At 41.5% G+C, this 24,360-nt stretch overlaps 1 protein-coding gene across 2 annotated transcripts in view; it reads right to left on the bottom strand.

The window, feature by feature from the left end:
• The window catches only part of LOC110491985 (lactadherin), a 45,139-nt gene extending 30,502 nt beyond the window's left edge, over positions 1-14,637 (bottom strand). For both annotated transcript variants that reach the window (XM_021565907.2, XM_021565899.2), the window contains exon 1: positions 14,446-14,637. In XM_021565907.2, the coding sequence (XP_021421582.2) occupies positions 14,446-14,527 (82 nt within the window). In that variant the 5' untranslated portion in view covers positions 14,528-14,637. The remainder of the gene's footprint in view (positions 1-14,445) is intronic.
• Positions 14,638-24,360: the final 9,723 nt, after the last annotated feature.

Genomic DNA, 24,360 nt, shown 5'->3' on the forward strand with positions numbered 1-24,360 from the left:
CTACAACCCACACAAGTGGCTCAGGTAGTGCAGCTCATCCAGGATGGCACATCAATGCGAGCTGTGGCAAGAAGGTTTGCTGTGTCTGTCAGCGTAGTGTGGAGGATGGAGGCGCAACCAGGAGACAGGCAAAGACATCAGGAGACGTGGAGGAGGCCGTAGGAGGGCAACAACCCAGCAGCAGGACCGCTGGTTCACACTGAGCACATGTGACAGACGTGACAGTCTGGAGACGCCGTGGAGAACGTTCTGCTGCCTGCAACATCCTCCAGCATGACCGGTTTGGTGGTGGGTCAGTCATGGTGTGGGTGGCATTTCTTTGGGGGGCCGCACAGCCCTCCATGTGCTCGCCAGAGGTAGCCATTAGGTACAGACATGAGATCCTCAGACCCCTTGTGAGACCATATGCTGGTGCGGTTGGCCCTGGGTTCCTCCTAATGCAAGACAATGCTAGACCTCATGTGGCTGGAGTGTGTCAGCAGTTCCTGCAAGCGGAAGGCATTGATGCTATGGACTGGCCCGCCCGTTCCCCAGACCTGAATCCAATTGAGCACATCTGGGACATCATGTCTCGCTCCATCCACCAACGTTGCACCACAGACTGTCCAGGAGTTGGCGGATGCTTTAGTCCAGGTCTGGGAGGAGATCCCTCAGGAGACCATCCGCCACCTCATCAGGAGCATGTCCAGGCGTTGTAGGGAGGTCATACAGGCACGTGGAGGCCACACACACTACTGAGCCTCATTTTGACTTGTTTTAAGGACATTACATCAAGGTTGGATCAGCCTGTAGTGTGGTTTTCCACTTTAATTTTGAGTGTCACTCCATGGGATGATATATTTGATTTCCATTGATACATTGTGTGATTTTGTTGTCAGCACATTCAACTATGTAAAGAAAAAAGTATTTAATAAGAATATTTCATTCATTCAGATCTAGGATGTGTTATTTTAGTGTTCCCTTTATTTTTTTGAGCAGTATATATATATATATATATATATATATATACATACATACACACACGTTCACAAAGGCCCCAGTGTCTGCAACACCACTAAGCAAAGGGCACCACCAAGCAAGTGGCACCATGAAGACCAAGGAGCTCTCCAAACAGGTCAGGGACAAAGTTGTAGAGAAGTACAGATCAGGGTTGGGTTACAAAAAATATCAGAAACTTTGAACATCCCACGGAGCACCATTAAATCCATTATTAAAAAATGTAAAGAATATGGCACCACAACAAACCTGCCATGAGAGGGCCACCCACCAAAACTCACAGACCAGGCAAGGAGGGCATTAATCAGTGAGGCAACAAAGAGACCAAAGATAACCCTGAAGGAGCTGCAAAGCTCCACAGCGGAGATTGGAGTATCTGTCCATAGGACCACTTTAAGCCGTGCACTCCACAGAGCTGGGCTTTATTGAAGAGTGGCCAGAAAAAAAGCCATCTGTGGTATGACTTAAATATTGCTGTACACCAGCAGAACCCATCAAACGTGAAGGAGCTGGAGCAGTTTTCCCTTAAAGAATGGGCAAAAATCCCAGTGGCTAGATGTGCCAAGCTTATAGAGACATACCCCAAGAGACTTGCAGCTGTAATTTCTGCAAAGGGTGGCTCTACAAAGCATTGACTTTAGGGGGATGAATAGCTATGCACGCTCAAGTTTTCAGTTTTGTCATATTTCTTGTTTGTTTCACAATAAAACAATATTTTGTATCTTCAAAGTGGTTGGCATGTTGTGTAAATCAAATGATACAACTCCCCAAAACATACATTTTAATTTCAGGTTGTAAGGCAACAAAATATGAAAAATGCCAGCGGGGTGAAAACTTTCGCAAGGCACTGTTTATTTGGACATTCACCAGGCTCTGGAGAGGGAATCCACACCCACTACCTGTCCTCCTGAGCGCATCTACATTCTCACAGGGATAAGGCTTTTGACCTGGGCATACACGTGCCTCAGCGTCCCTGGTCTTGTCTGCCCATTGACTTTGTTACTGATCTCCCCTCCTCTGACGGTTTCACCATCATTCTGGTGGTTGTGGACAGATTTTCAAAATCACGCCGGTATATTCCGCTCTCTGGTCTCCCTGCAGCTTTCCAGATCGCTGAGGCACTGTTCCAGCAGGTCGTCTGGCACTATGGCCTTCTGGAGGACATTGTCTCCGACCGTGGGCCTCAATTCACGTCATGGGTATGGAGGGCTTGCATGGAGAAACTGGGGGTCACGGTCAGTCTCACTGACGGGTACCGGCCTCAGTCCAACCGGCAGGTGGAGAGGATGAACCAGGAGCTGGCGTGGGTTCCTGAGGAGTCACTTGCCAGAACCGGCATGGGGAGAGGACCCGATTCCTTCCCTGGGCGGAATATGCCCAGAATTCATTATGTCACTCCTCCAGTGTGCCCTGGGTTATCAGCCAGCCCTGGCTCAGTGGATTCCGAGCCAGACCGAAGCCCCTGCGGTGGACGAATGGTTCCGGTGCACCGTCCGTCAGAAGGAGCAGGCAGACCGCCACCACAGTGAGACTCCCCTATTCCATCCTGGGAATTGTGTCTGGCTCTCTGCCAGGAATCTCCCACTTGGCCTGCCCTGCAAGAAGCTGAGCCCCTTGTTTGTGTGGCCATTCAAGGTTCTCCGGAGGGTCAACAAGGTGACATATAGGTTACGGGTTCCTAGTGACTACCTTATCGCACCTTTTCATGTCTCCCTTCTCAGGCCGGTGGTTTCTGGTCCCCTGGCTGATGCTGTCCCCCACAACACCCCTCCACCCCCCTTGGACGTCGAGGGAGGTTCCGCCTATGTGATAGCCCTACTGGAATCCTGAACATCGTGGGGGTTGACTCCAGTACCTGGTGGACTGGGAGGGAAACGGCCCAGAGGAGCCATGTTGGGTTCCGGTGGAGGACATTCTGGATTCCAACATTATCTGTGATTTCCATCTTCACTGCCTGGACCGGCCCGCTCCTCGTCCTTGGGGCTGTCCCTATGGCCTGCGGCGTCCTGTGGCGTCAGGGGTACTCTCACATTTACTCCCACTTACTGGCACTCCCTTAGTCAATACTGTCCGTACGCTACTTGTATTGTTCCCTTTATTATTAAACTCACCACTTGCACTTGCTCCCGACTCCCAGCTTCTCCGCTACAAGCTTGTCCACCTCTACTTGGGGAGTTTATCCCATTCTTCTCCGCAGATCTTCTCAAGCTCTGTCAGGTTGGATGGGAAACGTCGCTGCACAGCTATTTTCAGGTCTCTCCAGAGAAGTTTGATCGGGTTCAAGTCAGGGGTCTAGCTGGGCCACTCAAAGACATTCACAGACTTGTCCTGGGCCACTCAAAGACATTCACAGACTTGTCCCACAGCATGATGCTGCCCCCTTCCATGCTTCACCATAGGGGTGGTGCCAGTTTTCCTCCAGATGTGACACTTGGCATTCAGGCAAGTTTCATCAGACCAGAGAATCTTGTTTCTCATGGTCAGTGTTAGTGTCCTTTAGGTGACTTTTGGCTAACTCCAAGCTGGCTGTCATGTGGCTTTTACTGAGGAGTGGCTTCCGTCTGGCCACTCTACCATAAAGGCCTGATTGGTGGAGTGCAGCAGAGATGGTTGTCCTTCTGGAAGGTTCTCCCATCTTTACAGAGGAGCTCTGTCAGAATGACCATCGGGTTCTTGATCACCTCCCTGATCAAGGTCCTTCTCCCCCGATTGCTCAGTTTGGCTGGGCAGCCAGCTCTAGAAAGAGTCGGTGGTACCAAACTTCTTCCATTTAAAAATGATGGATGCCACTGTGTTCTTGGGGACCTTCAATGCTGCATAAATTTTTTGGTACCATTCCCCAGAGCTGTGCCTTGACACAATCCTGGCTCGGAGCTCAATGGACAATTACTTCAACCTCATGGCTTGGTTTGTGCTCTGACATGCACTGTCAACTGTGGGACCTTATATAGACATGTGTCTTTCCAAATCATGTCCAATCAATTGAATTTACCACAGGTGGACTCCAATCAAGTTGTAGAACCATCTTAAGGATGATTAATGGAAACAGGATGCACCTGAGCTCGATTTCAAGTCTCATAGCAAAGTGTCTGAATACTTATGTAATCAAGGTATTTTTATTTATTTTTTTATACATTTGCAAAAATGTTTTTTTTTTTTAAACAACTGTTTTTGCTTTGTCATTATGGGGTATTGTGTGTAGATTGATGAGAAACATTTTAAACGTAATCCGTTTTAGAATACGACTTTAACATTACAATGTGGAGAATTTCAACGGGTCTAAATACTTTCCAAATGCCCTGTATATAATGCTGTATAGACTGTCTGAGGTCTGTGTTCAAGAGTCACTCCAGATTAATCTGCTACTGAGAGGATCAAGCTCACATGCTAACTACACCAGTCACGCGTGTGCATCTGCCATCGCAAGCATTTAGATTTTCACCATCCACGCAAGACGAAATCATGACATGCAGGTTAAAATATAATATTTCACCGGTCATGCATAAGACCCTCTTTTTAGCTGGTTCTTTGAAGAATTTTAACCTGCACGAAATTGTGTGTGTATATACTCTGACGCTTAATCCACAGATAACTAACTAGGTTTCCCTTTTAATCTTTAAATGAATCTCTTCTTGTTTTGTCTTTAAAACATCCACGTGGGTTTGTAGCTTCCTGGTATCCAATAAGAAGGGGACTTGCAGCGCGTGGCACATTTCAAATAGGAACTAAGTTATATTTTAGCACTTGGCTACTCAGACGCTCATTCACATGCGCAAGTGGTGTAGGTGAAATTATTGAATATCATGTATATGTACATTTATTTTTCAATGCTCGTGCACACAACGTGGCCCGTGAGGTTTGCATGTCAGCCTGCTTGGGCCAACAGACACCAACAGGGGTGATCGCATTAGAAAGGCAGGTGGAAAACAAAAAACAACAGACTGACTGGAGACATTGGCATCATTTCAAAAAGACCTGGGACTGTTTACGCGAGCCAGGTTCCCTACAAACTCCCAGGAGTGGTCCATTTGAGGACACTTAGAAGGCCGGGAGGGGAGGGCAGGAGGAGGTTGTTGTCATGCTGTTGCAATAGAATTACCAGGCTTAATTCGCTACAAAAAGAATGCGCCTAGACGTAAGTGGGCAGTCTTCTAATCGAATTGATGCGCAAGAACATCCACTGCAGACAAAGTTTATTCTTACTGCGCGTGTACGTTCAATGACAAAATGTGCAGTTAGTAGATTAGTAAGCACATCATGCTATGCAACCAAGGGCAAAATCATGTGTCCTATAAAAAGGCAGTCGAGAACACTCAAGTTATCATCAAGCATGACATGAAGCTAAATCAGGGGTATAAACAAAATGATAAACTGGCTGGTTCGAGCCCTGAATGCTGTTTGGCTGACAGCCGTGGTATATCAGACCGTATACCACAGGTATGACAAAATATTTATTTTTAATTATATTGGTAACCAGTTTATAATAGCAATAAGGCACCTCAGGGGTTTGTGGTATATGGCCAATATACCACGGCTAAGGGCTGTGTCCAGGCACTCTGTCGCAAATAAGAACATATTGACCATATGGAAAAAGGCTGTTTTGTTTGAAAATGAGATTACAAAACCAAAAGTGCACTGTTTTAAGAGCACACTAGTCGTGTTGTATATCTTGTGTACACACACTACCGTTCAAAAGTTTTGGGTCACTTAGAAATGTCCTTGTTTTTGAAAGAAAAGCAAAAAAAAAAAATTGGCCATTAAAATCAAATAACATTGATCAGACATACAGTGTAGACATTGTTAGTGTTGTAAATGACTATTGTAGCTGAAAACAGATGATTTTGTATGAAATATCTATATAGGCCCATTATCAGCAACCCATTATCAGCAACCATCACTCCTGTGTTCCAATGGCATGCTGTGTTAGCTAATCCAAGTTTATAATTTTAAAAGGCTAATTAATCATTAGAAAACCCTTTTACAATTATGTTAGCACAGCTCAAAACTGTTGTGCTGATTTAAAGAAGCAATCAAAACTGGCTTTCTTTAGACTAGTTGAGTATCTGGAGCATCAGCATTTGCGGGTTCGATTTACAGACTCAAAATGGACAGAAACAAAGACCTTTCTTCTGAAACTCGTCAGTCTATTCTTGCTCTGAGAAATGTAGGCTATTCCATGCGAGAAAATGCCAAGAAACTGAAGAGCTATCCGCAATCCAAAAATTAACAACTTATATAAATATACATAAAAAGCCATTCTCAGACATAGGCTAACTCACGTAGCCTAGAGTACTGTAGCTTCTATGAACTTCATGTTATTGGCATAGCCTTATCGCCAAGTCTGAATGTCTACCATTTCTACTTGTTACACTTCAGATTGTGTATAAATCACTGTTCCGAAACTGTTCTAATCAAGTGAGTCGCTTTGCTGGCCACAAAAGGATGCTGCGAAGTTTGAATTGAGTTTGGCTGCATGTATCAGATCATAGGATGGCATTTAAAATATTTAACACAACAGATTGGAAAGTGGGACGAACGACACCGAGGCCCAAATTGGAATGTTCCATTTTGCAAAGAAAGATTGATTAGCCGGTCGCTATTAAAAATGAATACGAGGCCCTCGGAAAGAGTTGACATTAAACAAAGTCATCAGAACAAAAATGAGATGGGTCCCCAAAGGCAGGACCCTACTGGCACTGCAGATGGCAAAGGCTATGGCAGACTGCAGCTTTTTGAATGGTTCATAGGACACACACGTGCACACACACACACACACACACACGTCAAGCATTTGGCCCTGAATCTAACTATATTTAGCCCTGGTTCTCTCAGCTGCCCCATGTGGACTTGTTGTGAGAAAAAGTAAGCCTCAGCATGACACAAATCATGGCTTTGCACTTCCCTTACCACAACACTGACCAGTGACTTGACCCAGCACAAAGCTTGACCCAGCTAACAATTCTAGGGACAGAGAATGTTTTTGTAATGATACCCTGATGTTTGAGTGTCCAGTTTTCCGTTAGTTAGGGGGAAATTCTATGCATGTTAGCAAAAACCTCCTGAGAACCTATTTAGCATGTTGAAGCGTTAGTGTTAGGAGAACATTCCCTTAATGTCAAGCAGAACTTGAAAATGTATTTAGGGACATCACCGGAAGAAGCTGGGAACTAGACAAATACCTCCAGGGGACTATGCCAGAACTTCCTGCTTTAAACAGTTCCCATGAAACATGTCTAGAATATTTTATATTCTGAGAACATGGCAGTTTCTGTATATGTTTGGCATGAGGTTGATGCAATATTCTTCTAACCCCCAGAAACTGGACTATTCTTGCAACGTTCCAATGAAACCATACAACCGACCCAAACCATACTGTGCTGGCTCTGATATTTTATTTTCACATTATCCTTTCTAGCAACTATTGTGGATGTACAGAATAACCAGGCCAGCCATGTACAGTTCTGATAGTGTAAATCTACATTAGTTACAGCATTGAATCTTTCTCTGCGCCTTCCCAATCAAACCTACCCCTAACAAAACCCCAGAAAACCTGCCTTAGTTCCCAGAACCTTCAGCTCTTCCCTAGCTTTGTAAACATTTTTTTTATGACACTGCTAGGGCTGCATGCAGACCAAAACAGTAGCTCTTCCTTGCCTCCTTGTCTCTCTCACTGGTGCAGCAGGGCTGCTGGTGGTATAGTAACATGGAGAGGGTTAAGTGTGGAAAGTATAGGGACAATGCATGGCTGGAGCAGGAATTTCCCAGACTTCTTTGCTAAATCCTGTTTGTGGCATGCATGGCCTTCGCCAGCCACATCCAGAGAAGTGACTCAATATTTTTGTCCTATAGCCCAACCGACCGCAAGATGGCAGTATTATTTATTTTACGTCGTTTGTCATCTGACATTGCTCGTACACATATATTCTTAATTCCATTAGATTGTGTGTATTGTTAGATATTACTTGCTAGATATTACTGCACTGTTGGAGCTAGAAACAAGCATTTCGCTACACCAACATCGGCTAAAACACGCGAATGTGACAAATAAAATTTGATCTTAAGTCCAACTTTAATGTGTCCAGGCGACAATACACTCGTGTCCCCCGTGGACCAGTTCATATATTTATTTTAAATGTATTTATTTAACCTTTATTTAACATAAAACATCCTCCATTCAAGGCTGCAGAGTTGGCGGTTTCCTCCTTAACTGGATTGAATGGTTCGTTGGTGAAAAAAAAAAGGGAAAATAAGCATACTGTGTTAATAATAAATCAAAAAAGATCCACCACTATGCTAATGAGAGTTGTGCACCGCATTCAACCAATCAGGTAGCAGCAGTCTGTTTTTTCAACCCTGATCTGTTAAAAATACAGAACAAGTATTTATTAATTTAACATTTGTTTTGAAAAAATTCCTATTTACAGTGACGGCCTACAGGGGAAGTGGGTTAACTGCCTTGTTCAGGAGCAGAACGACAGATTTTTACCTTGTCAGCTCAGGGATTCGACCCAGCAACCTTTTGGTTACAGGCCCAACGCGCTAACCACTGGGCTACCTGCCGCCCCCTAATGGTAGCCATGTTCATGACATGTATTGGAACTCATTTTAGAGTAAAACGAGATTTAGAATATAATACATGTATTTTTCAACCCAGATGCACTTAATGTAATGAATGTATTGTTTACAGGTTTACTAAATGACATGTTCATAAACTTGTGCAATGTGAAAAGTCTAATTAACAGTCAATATATAATATCAATTTAAAAAACTCATTAACACCATAGTCTTGAAATGGGCCCAATATCAGTGCTTTGGCTTTGAGATATGTGTATTTACCGCTGCTAGCCTTATGCCCCTAGGAAGAAAATAAATGAGTTTAGACTACATTTTAGAGCAAGGACTTTCTCTTAAAATGAATATAGCTCAATTACACTGTCTATAAGTGCAGTATTAAAACCGAGTGTAAATGAGATCTGAGAAAAGCATATGGGCAATTCTGTAACAGAATGATGTTGAGATGCAGATTTTTCACAAACCGTCATTGTTACAAAACTTTGCATCCTCACTGCTCTTCAAGTAAATGTGTTTTTGTACAATTCTCTGTGGAAATGGTTAAAAGTAGTCATTTTGCATAGAGTTATATGATTTAGTGTTGGATGGTATGACAACACTTTTGCACTAGAACATGAAAAGCGGTACTATAATTTTTTAAAACTTTCGTAGGTTACTTCTGTCAAATGTGTTTGACACATCGTCTACTGATTGAGAGAGGATCAAGTCTGTCTATTATCGGCGCAGTTGATGTGTCCCCTTATAGCATGAGAGCAACGTGCCTGCTCCACCTACTCATGCTAGCTCTAGCCTTTCCTGAGTAACCACTGCACTCACTGGGATTCTGGGCTGCATCATGTTAGCTCCCCACTCATGTTGCACTGAGCACACTTGAATAATACAACACGGCATGTAGAAATGTTGCAACTATTAAATACTGGTTTGCAAAACAACTTGTATTACAGGCTAGAACACTCTACAGTGCAAGACTGAAGATACCGGTAGCTTCCAGCTTTGTAGGCTACCTTTCCTTGCTAGCTTACAGCTGAAGCCTAACATCAATTCATCATTGATAAATTCATGCATACACCGACACACCCTGACCTGTTTCACTTGTCTTTGTGCTCGTCTCCACCCACCTCCAGGTCTCACCCATCTTCCCATTATCCACTGTGTATTCATACCGGTGTTCTCGGTTTGTCTGTTGCCAGTTCGTCTTGTCAGGTCTTACCAGCGTTCTTTCCCGCCTTCCTGTTTCTCTAGTTCTGTTTCCTAATTTTTCCCGGTTCTGACCATTCTGCCTGCCCTGACCCTGAGCCTGCCTGCCTGCTGTCCTGTACCTGCCTGCCTCTGACCTGATCACAAACCTATGCCTGCCCTTGACCTGCCCGTTGCTTGCCCCGTGTTTCTAATAAATAATCGGAGAACTGTACTATCCGACTCCCATGTCTGCATCTGGGTCATATCCTGAGTTGTGATATACATGGCTTTCTCTGAAAAAAAATGTACAAAAGTTCAATTTTGTGACTTGGCTTAATTTTTTGCTATGGTATCGTTTTGGTATTGTGATGGTATCGAGTATCATGACAATAAACCTGGTATCGAAGTCCAAATTCTGGTATCGGAGTCTCAGAATCATTCTGTTACCATGGAATTGCCCATATCCAATATGCTTTTTGTTGTTGTCGTTGACATTTAAATTGCTTGTCAAATGTTTTATACTACAAAAATGCAGGGAATATGCAGGCAAACATTGAATGGCGAATGTTATGTACAAATATTTTATGATTGCTAAAAGGCATTTCCAAGGTTTTGACATGTGAGCTAGTATGCCCAACGTGAAAAATGCTAGCTCAAACACCCCCTTGTGAGTGTCGCAGCCGACAAGGCCCACTCAAGATAACATGCTACGGATCAATGAAATCTGGTTTAGACACAAAATAATTATCTAGCTAGCTAGTAATACAGTCATTTACAATCAACGATGTAGATATGATCCCAAGTGGTCCAATTTTCATTTTGTCAAAAGGAATGGAGCTAAGTTTTGTCCATTCCTAATGATATTCACACTTCTATCACCACTGCAATTTGCTTGCCTTGATTGGTGGTTATTAGCTGGCCAAAATAACAGTATTCCATTCATTTACGCAGTTCAGATTTATTTTGACTTTAGGTAGTAATCAATCGATATCCTATCGTAAACTTGTTGGAAGTGAGAGGCAGCTTTAGTCATCTTCCATCCTTTTTGAGCCGCATCCTATTTCTTGCTACGCCCTGCCACTTGTCTTCACTCCCCTCAAAGACGTAAAATCATCAGATAGGTGTCGATGAAATGTCTACCAATACACCAATCCATTGCTTTTAAATCTTTGAGGGGGTGTGAACGAGTGCACAGGCGAGAAGGGGTGAGAATTGAGATTGGGCTCCTGTCATCCTATAGTAGCCTAGAGCACGCAGTCTTCCCGCTGTCTCAGTCATCAATAATCATTAACAGCCGACTCAGATAAATAGCGATGTGGCTATTAGTTGTCATTACTAAGTAGTTGTCATTACTATGAGTAATGGTGCCAGTACGCTCTGAATTACCAGCAAATCAATGATTATTTTACGAGTGGTCCCAACGATTGTCAACAAAATGAGGAATCCAATCCAGTCACCTCATCATGAAGAGATCATCTTCAACTAGGAGCAAGCAAGGTAAGCAAGCTAGTTAAGTACACAAAGTCATTAGCTTAACCGCTAGGCTACCTGCCTGCCCTTCGAGCAGAGCAGGAAGGCCCATTGCCCTAACACAGACACAGCGTGTACACATGTTGCTCCAGAGCCAGTGCTGTTCTTCCTCCAGACAAACATTCATAAACAATGTGCTCATTCGCACAGTATCTTTAGTTCATTCGCTTGTTAATTTCCAAACTCACCAAGTAGCTACTACCTACACTCATAACTTTATGAGCTGGATTGCCTATCTCTGCGATTAGTTTGTTGTTTGCGGTCATTGGCCTATATAGGTCGCAGCCTCTATGGAAATTTGCTAGTACTTGTGCTAATTTTGTTAGCATTCTGGTGATAGACGCCAATGGGCTTTTTTAGCAGCCCCTTGTGTACTAAAACGGTAATAGGGAGAGGTTGAAAATGCCAGCTGTTCAGCGCATGCTCTGCTTACGTGTCCTGGTAATCCGTCTGTCCCTACGGCCTTGTGACTGTTAACCTGTTTAAAAAGGTCGGCTAAGGCGAGTGTGGTCACACAGTCATCCGGAACAGCTGGTGCCCTCATGCATGGTTCAGTGTTGCTTGCGTTGAAGCAAGCACAGAAGGCATTTAGCTAGTCTGGTAGGATCGCGTCACTGGGCAGCTCGCGGCTGGCTTTCCCTTTGTAATCTGTGCCGGTTTGCAAGCCCTGCCACATCTGATGAGCGTCAGCGCTGGCATATTAGGATTTGATCTTAGTCCTGTATTGATGCTTTGCCTGTTTAATGGCTCGTCGGAGGTCGTAGTGGTATTTCTTGTAAACGGCCGGATTAGTATCCCACTCCTTGAAAGCAGCAGCTCTAGATTTTAGTTCAGTACGGATGTTGCCTGTAATTCACGGATTCTGGTTGGGATATGTACCTACGGTCACTGATGTGGTAAACTTCTTAATGCCATCGGATGAATCCCGGAACATATTCCAGTCTGTGCTAGCGAAAATAGTCTGGTAGCTTACCATCTGCTTCATCAGACCACTTCTGTATTGAGTGCGTGCGCCACTGGTACTTCCTGTTTTGAGTTTTTGCTTATAAGCAGGATAGAGTTATGGTCAGATTTACATTTCCCAACTGGAGTGGAAGGGAGAGCTTTGTATACAATTCTGTGTGTGGAGTAAAGGTGATCTAGTGTGTGTGTGTGTAAAACGTGGGTCTTCATGACAATTTACTTTCTTGTGGACCAAAATAAATAAGACTGATAAAGCACGTGAAACATGTTGTTTTCTTCCCTTCGGGGTAAGTTGGTGAAGAGTGGGTAGGCTCATGGATCTGGTGGCCAGTTTTGGAACCGAGGTGGTTTTCACCATGGAGCACTCAGCTAAAGTGTGTGTGTCATTGACAGTCTCTCCCTCAGACACACAAACACAGAGAGAAAGACAGGACATCTAATGATCACAATCAATTAGCTAAAATGATGGAGTTGTCAGTAAACTTTTATGAATGATGATCTAAGGAGTTTGCGTTAGAGATCACTTTGTGTTTGTCAGAGAGATAGACACGGTCAAATGAATTAATATCAACATGAATTAAATCCTTTCTGCCCACTGCCATTGGGGTCTTTTGCACACTAGAACTCTACTATTTTACTTGCCTCACTACATATTTATATTTTGTACGATTGTCTTGTATTGCTGTGAGTATTTGTATTGTTTTTACTATTCCTGTATGACAAATTTCATCTTATCTCTCAGCAGATGAGATTGTTCCACCTGGCCATGGAGATGTCGGCAACGCGTTCCAGTACCTTTTCCTGCAAGCTGAAGTTCAATTATTGAAATATCAATTATTTTGGTCCTTATTTATGCGATCTTTCCTGCCATCCAGGGTTGTCTATTAGTGTTTATTTTTAAGGATTTGTTGTTGACTGTTCATAATCACACTGAAATGTAAAATTATCCAATTTAAATATATTTGTATATTATTGTTCAGTGTAATAATTAGTTCTAGTAATGGTTATTTAATACAAACAACACCAGCAATTGCAGTGAGTGTTGGTGTTTCTCTCATGCCTCTCAATGCAGTTAGAATGAAACGGAATAGAATCTTTGAATGTGGTTCTCACTTCTTACTTTTTGACTGAAGCACACTTTGAAAGCTCATAACTTGGGTTCTGGTAAAGATAGCTCAGTGATTTATTCATATCTGGATTGGGGACATTGTGTAGTTTGAGGAAGAAACAAATGCCACCATGGAAATGGTTTCCCCCATGCGTCCTTTCTATTCATCCACGCATGTCCTGGATGCAAAGTCCTTTCTATTCATCCACGCATGTCCTGGATGCAAAGTCCTTTCTATTCATCCACACATGTCCTGGATGCAAAATCGTTTCTATTCATCCACACATGTCCTGGATGCAAAGAAAGCAGAGTGCCAACAGCATAAAGATGGGACATAGGCAAACATAATGGGGACTACTGTGAAGAGCACTTTGAACACAATGCCCTTAGGTAGGTGTTAGTTATTTCAAGCAGAGGTTTTTATACCTACTTATGCCTAATCCGAAGAAATGCTTATGTTATCTTTATACCTATAGAATGACAATTAGCCTAGTTGGTTGATATGGAAATGCTTTTTTAAGCACTGTTGCTACAGAGGGAGTGAATAAAATTAGATTAGCCACATCAATCACACTTAACCAAGCACTAGATAACAACAACTGTGTTCAAAACTGTCCATTGCATATTGTTAAGTTAAATACTAAACAACAAAAATGTACATACACACACATATATATACACATATATATATATATATATATATATATATATATATATATATATATATATATATATATATATATATATATATATATATATATATATATATATATATATATATTAAAAATTCCATGCAGCAATGTATTCCCATGCTTCACTCAAGGACCTCTCCAAATGCCCAAAACAGGAATGGGGTGTTACTTTTGGAAACTGAATTGGTAGTGCCATTTATGCCAGCCTTGAAATGTCCAGCTTATACCCAAACACTGTAAAGATATATATATAAATTGCGTAGAGAAAATGACACCGCTTTCCAATGTATATATACTCGCATTACACCACTGCTCAATATCCACCTTGGACCGACACACGGTGTGCTCAGCGCATTATAAACGGCTTAAACTAGGTTAACTGTAAACAAAACAAAAACAACTTACCATTCACTGTGGAAAGGGCACCAACCAGAAAACAAACTACAAAGAGTGGTATGGAGAACGCGAAACGAATTTGGGTCTTCATTGTGGCTTCTTTCACTCTCTCTTTGAACTCTTGGGACAAAAACACAGCTGCTCCGTGTGGTGCTGCTGCGTTGGTTGGTGAGATTGAAAGATAGGCGGTGTCAGAGTGAGAGCGCGTGTATCTCTGCTTCCATCCAATGAGGTTCTGTTTTATAATTGTAAGCCCTCCCTGGGGGTGTGATTTGAAAAACGGTTTAAAGTAAAAAATAGCACGGTGAAAAGGCGTGGGTTGTAACTGTCAGAGTAGGGATGCGTTATTGATACATTATTATGTATCCTAATAAAAAACAGTTCAGTTAGGAAGTAAAGTATGATAATAAAAAAAACAGTTCAGTTAGGGAGTAAGGTATGATAAAAAAAACTGTAGTTATGAAGTAAGGTATGATAAAAAAAAACTGTTCAGTTAGAAAGTAAGGTATGATTAAAAAAAAAACTGTTCAGTTAGAAAGTAAGGTATGATAAAAAAAACTGTTCAGTTAGGAAGTATGGTATGATCAACTGCCATTTTTTTTTACCAGCCAGGGATTTGGTGGAATGATATTTCCCTTCACACATTATAATGGCATGGAATCGTATGGAATGGGAATAGCATGGAACAGAACAGACAGTGGTAGAAAAAGTACCCAAATGTCATACTTGAGTAAAAGTAAAGGCTCCTTAATAGAAAAGTGAAAGTCACCCAGTAAAATACTACTTGAGTAAAAGTTTAAAACCAAGTATTAAGTTTTAAATACACTCAAGTATCAAAAGTAAATGTAATTGGTAAAATATACTTAAGCATCAAAAGTAAAAGTATAAAAAATTATAATTCATTATATTAAGCAAACCTGAGGGCATTGTCTTGCTTATTTCATTTGTGGCTAGCTAGGGGCACACTCCAAAAATCAGACATCATTTACAATGAAGCATTTGTGTTCATTTAGCCCACCAGATCAGAGGCATCAGGGATAACCAGGGATGTTCTCTTGATAAGTGTGTGAATTGGACCCCTTTGCTGTCCTGCTAAGCATTTGAAAAGTACTTTTGGGTGTCTTGGGAAAAGGTATGGAGTTACAAGTACATTATTCTTTCGGAATGGAGTGAAGTAAAAGTAAAAGTTCTCAACAAAATCAATAGTAAAGTACAGATACCCCCTAAAAATACAAAGTAGTACTTCAAAGTAGTTTACTTAGTTACTTTACACCACTGGGAACAGAACATAATGGAACGGATGGAACAGCAGAGATCAGATCAAATCATAACAGAAAATAATAATATAGAAAGAAATAGAATAGAATATAAATACATACTTGATTGTCCATTTGGTTAGAACTGAATAAATCTTGAGTGCCAATCGATTAAGTATGGAAAGGTGAAAACATTGTCATTATAAAAAATAAACAATGTTTTTGTAATGCTCTTCGAATGTGTTTTGTATCTGATAAGCCAAGTGTGGTTGCAAACCAACTTTTGATTAAAATGTGGCTTATAGGCCTCCCGAGTGGCGCAGTGGTCTAAGGCACTGCATCGCAGTGCTAGCTGTGCCACTAGAGATTCTGGGTTTGAGTCCAGGCTCTGTCGCAGCCGGCCCCGACCAGGAGGCCCATGGGGCGGCGCACAATTGGCCCAGCGTCGTCGGGGTTAGGGGAGGGTTTGGCCGGCACTAGCGACTCCTCTGGCGGGATGGGCACAGTGCACGCTGACACGGTAGCCAGGTGTACGGTGTTTCCTCTGACACGTTGGTGTGGCTGCTTTCCGGGTTGGATGGGCATTGTGTAAAGAAGCAGTGCAGCTTGGTTGGGTTGTGTTTCAGAGGACGCATGGCTCTCAACCTTGCGTCTGTACAGGAGTTGCAGCGATGAGACAAGACTGTAACTACTACCAATTGGATACCATGAAATTGGGGAGAAAAAAGGGGTGAAAATACAAAACAACAAAAGAAGTGGCTTATAACATTGCCTCTATATAGACACAGACCATGGCATCATTCCTACACCACTATATTGTTGAAAGACCATGTTGTTTTCCAAGATTTAGTCTGACAGGTGCAACAGATGTTTACTTTTGCAGAATCTGTGGATAATTTTTTAAATCTCTTGTGAGGGAGTGCTTGAGAAGTCAACTGTTGGGTATGCAGAAATTGTAATTTGGTGGTGGTGGGTCTAACTAACTACTCTACACACACACATATACACACACACACTATAAGACTGAGTGTGGGTGTTATTCGGGCTGAGATCCATCCGTGGTGTCAGAGGTGATTTGTGTGTTGATAGAGTAAGTGGGTGTAAGTGAACTGAACTCAATATGTTCTCTCTCTGTTCTTATTATTATTTTGTGTGTGCACATTATTAACAGTAAATGTAACATTTTGAGATCCAATCTTTACTAGAAAACATGTTTGAGATACGTGACCCAGCCAGCACATACAGTGCCTTGCGAAAGTATTCGGCCCCCTTGAACTTTGCGACCTTTTGCCACATTTCAGGCTTCAAACATAAAGATATAAAACTGTATTTTTTTGTGAAGAATCAACAACAAGTGGGACACAATCATGAAGTGTAACGACATTTATTGGATATTTCAAACTTTTTTAACAAATCAAAAACTGAAAAATTGGGCGTGCAAAATTATTCAGCCCCCTTAAGTTAATACTTTGTAGCGCCACCTTTTGCTGCGATTACAGCTGTAAGTCGCTTGGGGTATGTCTCTATCAGTTTTGCACATCGAGAGACTGACATTTTTTCCCATTCCTCCTTGCAAAACAGCTCGAGCTCAGTGAGGTTGGATGGAGAGCATTTGTGAACAGCAGTTTTCAGTTCTTTCCACAGATTCTCGATTGGATTCAGGTCTGGACTTTGACTTGGCCATTCTAACACCTGGATATGTTTATTTTTGAACCATTCCATTGCAGATTTTGCTTTATGTTTTGGATCATTGTCTTGTTGGAAGACAAATCTCCGTCCCAGTCTCAGGTCTTTTGCAGACTCCATCAGGTTTTCTTCCAGAATGGTCCTGTATTTGGCTCCATCCATCTTCCCATCAATTTTAACCATCTTCCCTGTCCCTAATGAAGAAAAGCAGGCCCAAACCATGATGCTGCCACCACCATGTTTGACAGTGGGGATGGTGTGTTCAGGGTGATGCTGTGTTGCTTTTACGCCAAACATAACATCTTGCATTGTTGCCAAAAAGTTCAATTTTGGTTTCATCTGACCAGAGCACCTTCTTCCACATGTTTGGTGTGTCTCCCAGGTGGCTTGTGGCAAACTTTATACGACACTTTTTATGGATATCTTCTTGCCACTCTTCCATAAAGGCCAGATTTTTGCAATATACAACTGATTGTTGTCCTATGGACAGAGTCTCCCACCTCAGCTGTAGATCTCTGCAGTTCATCCAGAGTGATCATGGGCCTCTTGGCTGCATCTCTGATCAGTCTTCTCCTTGTATGAGCTGAAAGTTTAGAGGGACGGCCAGGTCTTGGTAGATTTGCAGTGGTCTGATACTCCTTCCATTTCAATATTATCGCTTGCACAGTGCTCCTTGGGATGTTTAAAGCTTGGGAAATCTTTTTGTATCCAAATCCGGCTTTAAACTTCTTCACAACAGTATCTCGGACCTGCCTGGTGTGTTCCTTGTTCTTCATGATGCTCTCTGCGCTTTTAACGGACCTCTGAGACTATCACAGTGCAGGTGCATTTATATGGAGACTTGATTACACACAGGTGGATTGTATTTATCATCATTAGTCATTTAGGTCAACATTGGATCATTCAGAGATCCTCACTGAACTTCTGGAGAGAGTTTGCTGCACTGAAAGTAAAGGGGCTGAATAATTTTGCACGCCCAATTTTTCAGTTTTTGATTTGTTAAAAAAGTTTGAAATATCCAATAAATGTCGTTCCACTTCATGATTGTGTCCCACTTGTTGTTGATTCTTCACAAAAAAATACAGTTTTATATCTTTATGTTTGAAGCCTGAAATGTGGCAAAAGGTCGCAAAGTTCAAGGGGGCTGAATACTTTCGCAAGGCACTGTAACGTTCGGAGACTTATATGTTTCTTAAAGCTTGGGATAGTGTGATTGTCCTATGGTTATTTTGCATTCAACCTTACCACAACGTTCTGGGAATTGTGCTAGAACCATATTTTTCTCAGGTTGGAATTTTAGTACTTCTGGATAACGTTTCCTACAGGTAGTGTTCTCAAATTGTTCCCAGAATGTTAAGAAACAACGTTCTTCTGTGGGAATTTCAGTACTTCCGCATAACATTTTCTGCAGGTTTCCTCATGGTTCTATTTCAAATCATTTTCTCAGAACACAAATATTTTTTTTACCTTTATTTAACTAGCAAGTCAGTTAAGAACAATTCTTAGTTTCATTGACAGCCTAGGAACAGTGGGTTAACTGCCTTGTTCAGGGGCAGAAAACAGATTTTTACTTTGTCAGCTCGGGGATTCAATCTTGCAACCTTTCGGTTGCCAGTCCAACGCTCTAACCACTAGGCTTCCTGCCACCCCAGGGGTAAGTAAATGGGTAATGATTAATGGGTAAGCAAATGTATTTCCTATCTGTGCTTGGAGTTCAAAACAGTTAACCCAAACTAAGACAGCAGTGTTATTAAAAATCTTATTAAAAATCTTATTCTCAGAAAGTTATTTAATTACCTTCAAATAACCTATCATTTCCATTCTCAGAACATGAATAAAACCTCCAATTAAACTTTCAGGGAACCATAGTAAAACGTTCTCAGAACCTCCATGCAACCTAAAAATGAACTTTCCAAGAACAGGCTAAATGTTCCCTTCTCAGAACGTTTAAAAAACATTCTGTTTTACTGGTCAGGAAACTTATGGCTTTGTTCCCAGAACCAATGGGAAACCAAAAATGTACTTTCTCACAACTTCCAAGGAACTAAATGTGCTAGCTGGGAGGAGTCCATACCAGCTGTATGACACTCTGATATACTCATTCTAAAAAATAACCAATGGTAATAACCAATAACCCACCATTTCTATTAATAGAATTGCTAAGTACATTTTGATTGACTGACATACATTACATTCCCTGACACCACATTGACTGACATCACCATTTACTGTAACCTAGTAACTGGTAGAGTTCTGATCTAAAAATAGATTTCTCAAAACATTACCATTGTGGAAGGGATTTGGTGCATTTTCCAGTACAGTGCTCTCCAGTAAAGCTCTTTGAAGACCCCTTATAATAACTTCAAACATGTATTCCTGATCTCTCCTATAGAAGGCCTATGATATGAACGCTCCATAGGCTCCCAAATAGCATAAGATTAGCTCATGGATCAGTTCATGGAGAGGGTCAGCATGTTTACTGCATGGGGAATCTGTAATGACTCCTGTTTCTAACTGATACCGAGATACAACAGAGGTTTTCAGATGTCATTTTCAGATGAGAAACACATTCATTTTTACATTTACGTTTGACATTTTACAGATGTAGGATCTTAATTTGATCCCTCTTTTGTTGCTGAGAATTTTCCTGTAAAGCAAAAAATATCCATGAATTATAATTCACATAATAATTCACATTTCCTATTGCTGCAGGATTATGTTCCTTCTGTAGCTAATATAATAATTCACATTTCCGGTTGCTGCAGGATTATGTTCCTTCTGTAGGAACCCCGGGAGGGCCAAGAGAACAGAGGTGTCTGGTTATATATCCGTCATAGCTTTCTGGATATAGTGTTATAATGAAGTTCACTACTGACACAATCTATTCTACTCTATTCTATTCTGATCTGTTCTATTATATTATATCTAAGCTGTTAAAGATAGGCTATCCGTTGTGTATCAGTAACAATTAAATAGCCTATTTTTCCAGCCTATTATTCAGTGAGAGGGGTCCACAGTTTGAATGCATGAGAACCACACCAAGGTATTTCCTACCCTGTGACTAAGCCATGTGGCTTTGAAACCTTGTCAAAAGTCATTATCGTACGGACAGAACCATACAACCGTTGTATAGTCGGCTTGGATAAATCAATCAGTCAACTTCAAACAAATAGTCAGGTATGGTGTGAGTCATCACATAAGTTTCCTATGATGTTCACCTCTTGTCTAAAGGGGCTTTTCCTCATTACTTACCTCTCCAATATCAGGCCTCTCTCCAAGGGGCTTAATCAGAAACGGACTGGCCATAGAGCGGTTCTGGCAAATGCCAGATTGACTGGTTCATCTTTAGCCCAGAGGGCTGGTCTAAAGATGGTAGTAGTTTTAGTGCAGAATTGCCATTATTTAGCTAATAATGGTGGCCTCAAGGTAAGAGAATTGTGGGAGCCTTGAGGCAAAATTAGGGCGGTGTGCTAGAAATTCCCAGGAGGATTTCTGTCTCCAGTCTGTCCCTGGGTTCAATTGGTTCATTAAAAAAAATCTATGATAATCACTGATTCCTTGGTCCAGATTATTATTGGTGGGTTAAATGAATGAGAAGTGAATCTTTATTGTAATGTTTGAGTTAATAATCCTGAGTCAATATTGGACATTTCGATTTTGGACACATTTTTCATTTGATTTCAATGTACTCAAAAACAGTATAGTTATTTCTCATATCAATAGGCTTTGTATTGTATTTCCTGTATTTCCTATCTGGGTGAAACCTTTAGTTTTTTCAGAACGCTGATGTGTGCAGAGAATAAACAATAATTTGTTTTGCAATGTTTCACACATTTTGTATTCATTATACAAATATTTTTAAATTAAGATACAGCTTTTCTCAATATTAAGGCAATTTGTAACTTTATGTACTTTTATTTGGTGCAGCAAATTGCCCTCATTCTCATAAGCAATGGTTGATTTCTCACATTGAGTGAATAGTCTACTTTAGTAAATGCCAATGTCGCCTCCCAGTGGCCAAATTGTATTGATTAGAAACGATCGACTTCACTGATAACAACCTGATACTGAAATGAAAATAATCCATTTATCAAACCCTGAGATTCAAATAACTGAGAAACAAACAGCCTAGTGATTCACTGTATTATTTGGCCTACTTATACAACGGGTGGGTCTAACCCTGGATGCTGATTGGTTAAAATCCACAAGTTACCACTGGCTAAATCTATGACGTTAAAATACATATTTACTCTGTCGCGTCTCACTGCGCAATCAACTGTCTCATCAGCCCAGAAGACAATTTCTAAACTTGATCTCCACTATATAAAGCATGTAGACATTATCGCCCATTTATTTTTGACTAACATTTGGTTTTCAACAGCGTTGATTTGTATAAACCTAGCTGCAGACAGCTTTTCTCAGCCAGTCGAAATCATGAATCAACTGGCATGATTTTTATGCAAATATACAAAGAAATGTCAATAGAAAACAGGTCAAACGAAACGAGATGCAGATAGTTTGCAGTCCTTCCAGCTTCCGTTTGAAGTGATTGTGTTAGCTGTGTTGTTGACTAGATGACGAGAGAGCACATTTTCAATGCCAGGCGAAATCACACCTCATTAGCGTTATGGATGAGTGCAAATAAATGTCACTAGAACCCAGTTTAAACAAATGCAAATGCAGCTACTTTGCTGTTATTCTGGCTGCACTGTTTGACGTGACTGTAAATTAGCCGTAATTGGCTAGCTACAGTAGCAAGCAATGGATAAGAACTTTGCCAGCCAGTATGGAAATGTATTAAAAAAAAACTGAAATACCTTATTTACATACAGTACCAGTCAAAAGTTTGGAAACATCTACTCATTCAAGTGTTTTTCTTTATTTTGACTATTTTCTACATTGTAGAATAATAGTGAAGAAATAAAAACTATGAAATAACATATAGGGAATCATGCAGTAACCAAAAAAGTGTTAAACATGTATTAGATTCTTTAAAGTAGCCACCCTTTGCCTTGATGAGAGCTTTGCACATGCTTGATATTCTCTCAACCAGCTTCAGCAGGAATACTTTTCCAACAGTCTTGAAGGAGTTCCCACATATGCTTAGCACTTGATGGCTGCTTTTCCTTCACTCTGTAGTCCAACTCATCCCAAACTCTCTCCCTGATTGTGGAGGCCAGGTCATCGGATGCAGCACTCCATCACTCTCCTTTTTGGTCAAATAGCCCTTACACAGCCTGGTTTTGGGTTGGGTCATTGTCCTGTTGGAAAACAAATGATAGTCCCACTAAGCGCAAACCAGATGGGATGGCGTATCGCTGCAGAATGCAGTGGTAGCCATGCTGGTTAAGTGTGTCTTGAATTCTAAATAAATCACAGACAGGGTCAGCAGCAAAGCACCCTCACACCATCACACTTCCTCCTCCATGCTTCACGTGGGAACCACTCATGCGGAGATCATCCATTCACCTACTCTGCATCTCACAAAGACATGACGGTCGGAACCAAAAAACTCAGATTTGGACTCATCAGACCAAAGGACAGATTTCCACTGGTCTAATATCCATTGCTCGTGTTTCTGGCCAAAGCAAGTCTCTTCTTATTATTGGGGTCCTTTAGTAGTGGTTTCTTTGCAACAATTCAACCATGGTGGCATGATTTATGATTTATCTCAATCCACCACATCCGCCAATGTCGACCATGAAGGCCTGATTTCACGTAGTCTCCAAATCAAATCAAATCTTAATGTTGAGATGTGTCTGTTACTTGAATTCTGTGAAGCATTTATTTGGGCTGAAATTTCTGAGGCTGGTAAATCTAATTAATTTATCCTCTGCAGCAAAGGTAACTCAGGGTCTTCCTTTCCTGTGGCGGTCCTCATGCGAGCCAGTTTCATCATAGCGCTTGATGGTTTTTGCAACTGCACTTTAAGAAACTTTCAAAGTTCTTGAAATGTTCCATATTGAATGACCTTCATGTCTTAAAGTAATGATGTACGTTTGTCTTTGCTTATTTGACATGTTCTTGCCATAATATGGACTTGATCTTTTACCAAATAGGATTATCTTCTGTATACCACCCCTACCTTGTTACAACACAATTGATTGTGTTGTAAAAAATGCCACAAATGAACTTTAACAAGACACAAGTAAAAATAAAGAAAAACCCTTGAATGAGTAGGTGTCCAAATGTTTGACTGGTACAGTATTTATTTAGACCCTTTGCTATGAGACTCAAAATTGAGCCCATGTGCATCCTGTTTCCATTGATCATCCTTAAGATGGTTCTACAACTTGATTGGAGTCCACCTGTGGTAAATTCAATTGATTGGACATGATTTGGAAAGGCACACACCTGTCTGTATAAGGTCCCACAGTTGACAGTGCATGTCAGAGCAAAAACCAAGCCATGAGGTTGAAGGAATTGTCTGTAGAGCGCAGAGACAGGATTTTGTTAAGGTACAGATCTGGAGAACGGCACCAAAACATTTCTGCAGCATTGAAGGTCCCCAAGAACACAGTGGCCTCCATGATTATTAAATTGAAGAAGTTTGGAACCACCAAGACTCTTCCTAGAGCTGGCTGCCTGGCCAAACTGAACAATCGAGGGAGAAGGGCCTTGGTCAGGGAGGTGACCAAGAACCCGATGGTCACTCTGACAGAGCTCCAGAGTTCCTCTGCTGCGATGGGAGAACCGTCTAGAAGGACAAACATCTCTGCAGCACTCCACCAATCAGGCCTTTATGGTCGAGTGATCAGACGGAAGCCACTCCTCAGGAAAAGGCACATGACAGCCAGCTTGGAGTTAGCCAAAAGGCACATAAAGGACTGGACTCCCAATAATGGCCAGCTGTGATACAGCCTGGAATTGAACCAGGGTGAACCAGTGACACCTCTAGCACTGTGATGCAGTGCCTTAGACTGCTGCACCACTAAGGAGCTTGTGACAGTTATTGCGAAATTGTAAGTGCTGTACACAAGTA

This window comes from Oncorhynchus mykiss, chromosome 2, assembly GCF_013265735.2.
Source record: "Oncorhynchus mykiss isolate Arlee chromosome 2, USDA_OmykA_1.1, whole genome shotgun sequence".
NCBI classification, from domain to species: domain Eukaryota; kingdom Metazoa; phylum Chordata; class Actinopteri; order Salmoniformes; family Salmonidae; genus Oncorhynchus; species Oncorhynchus mykiss.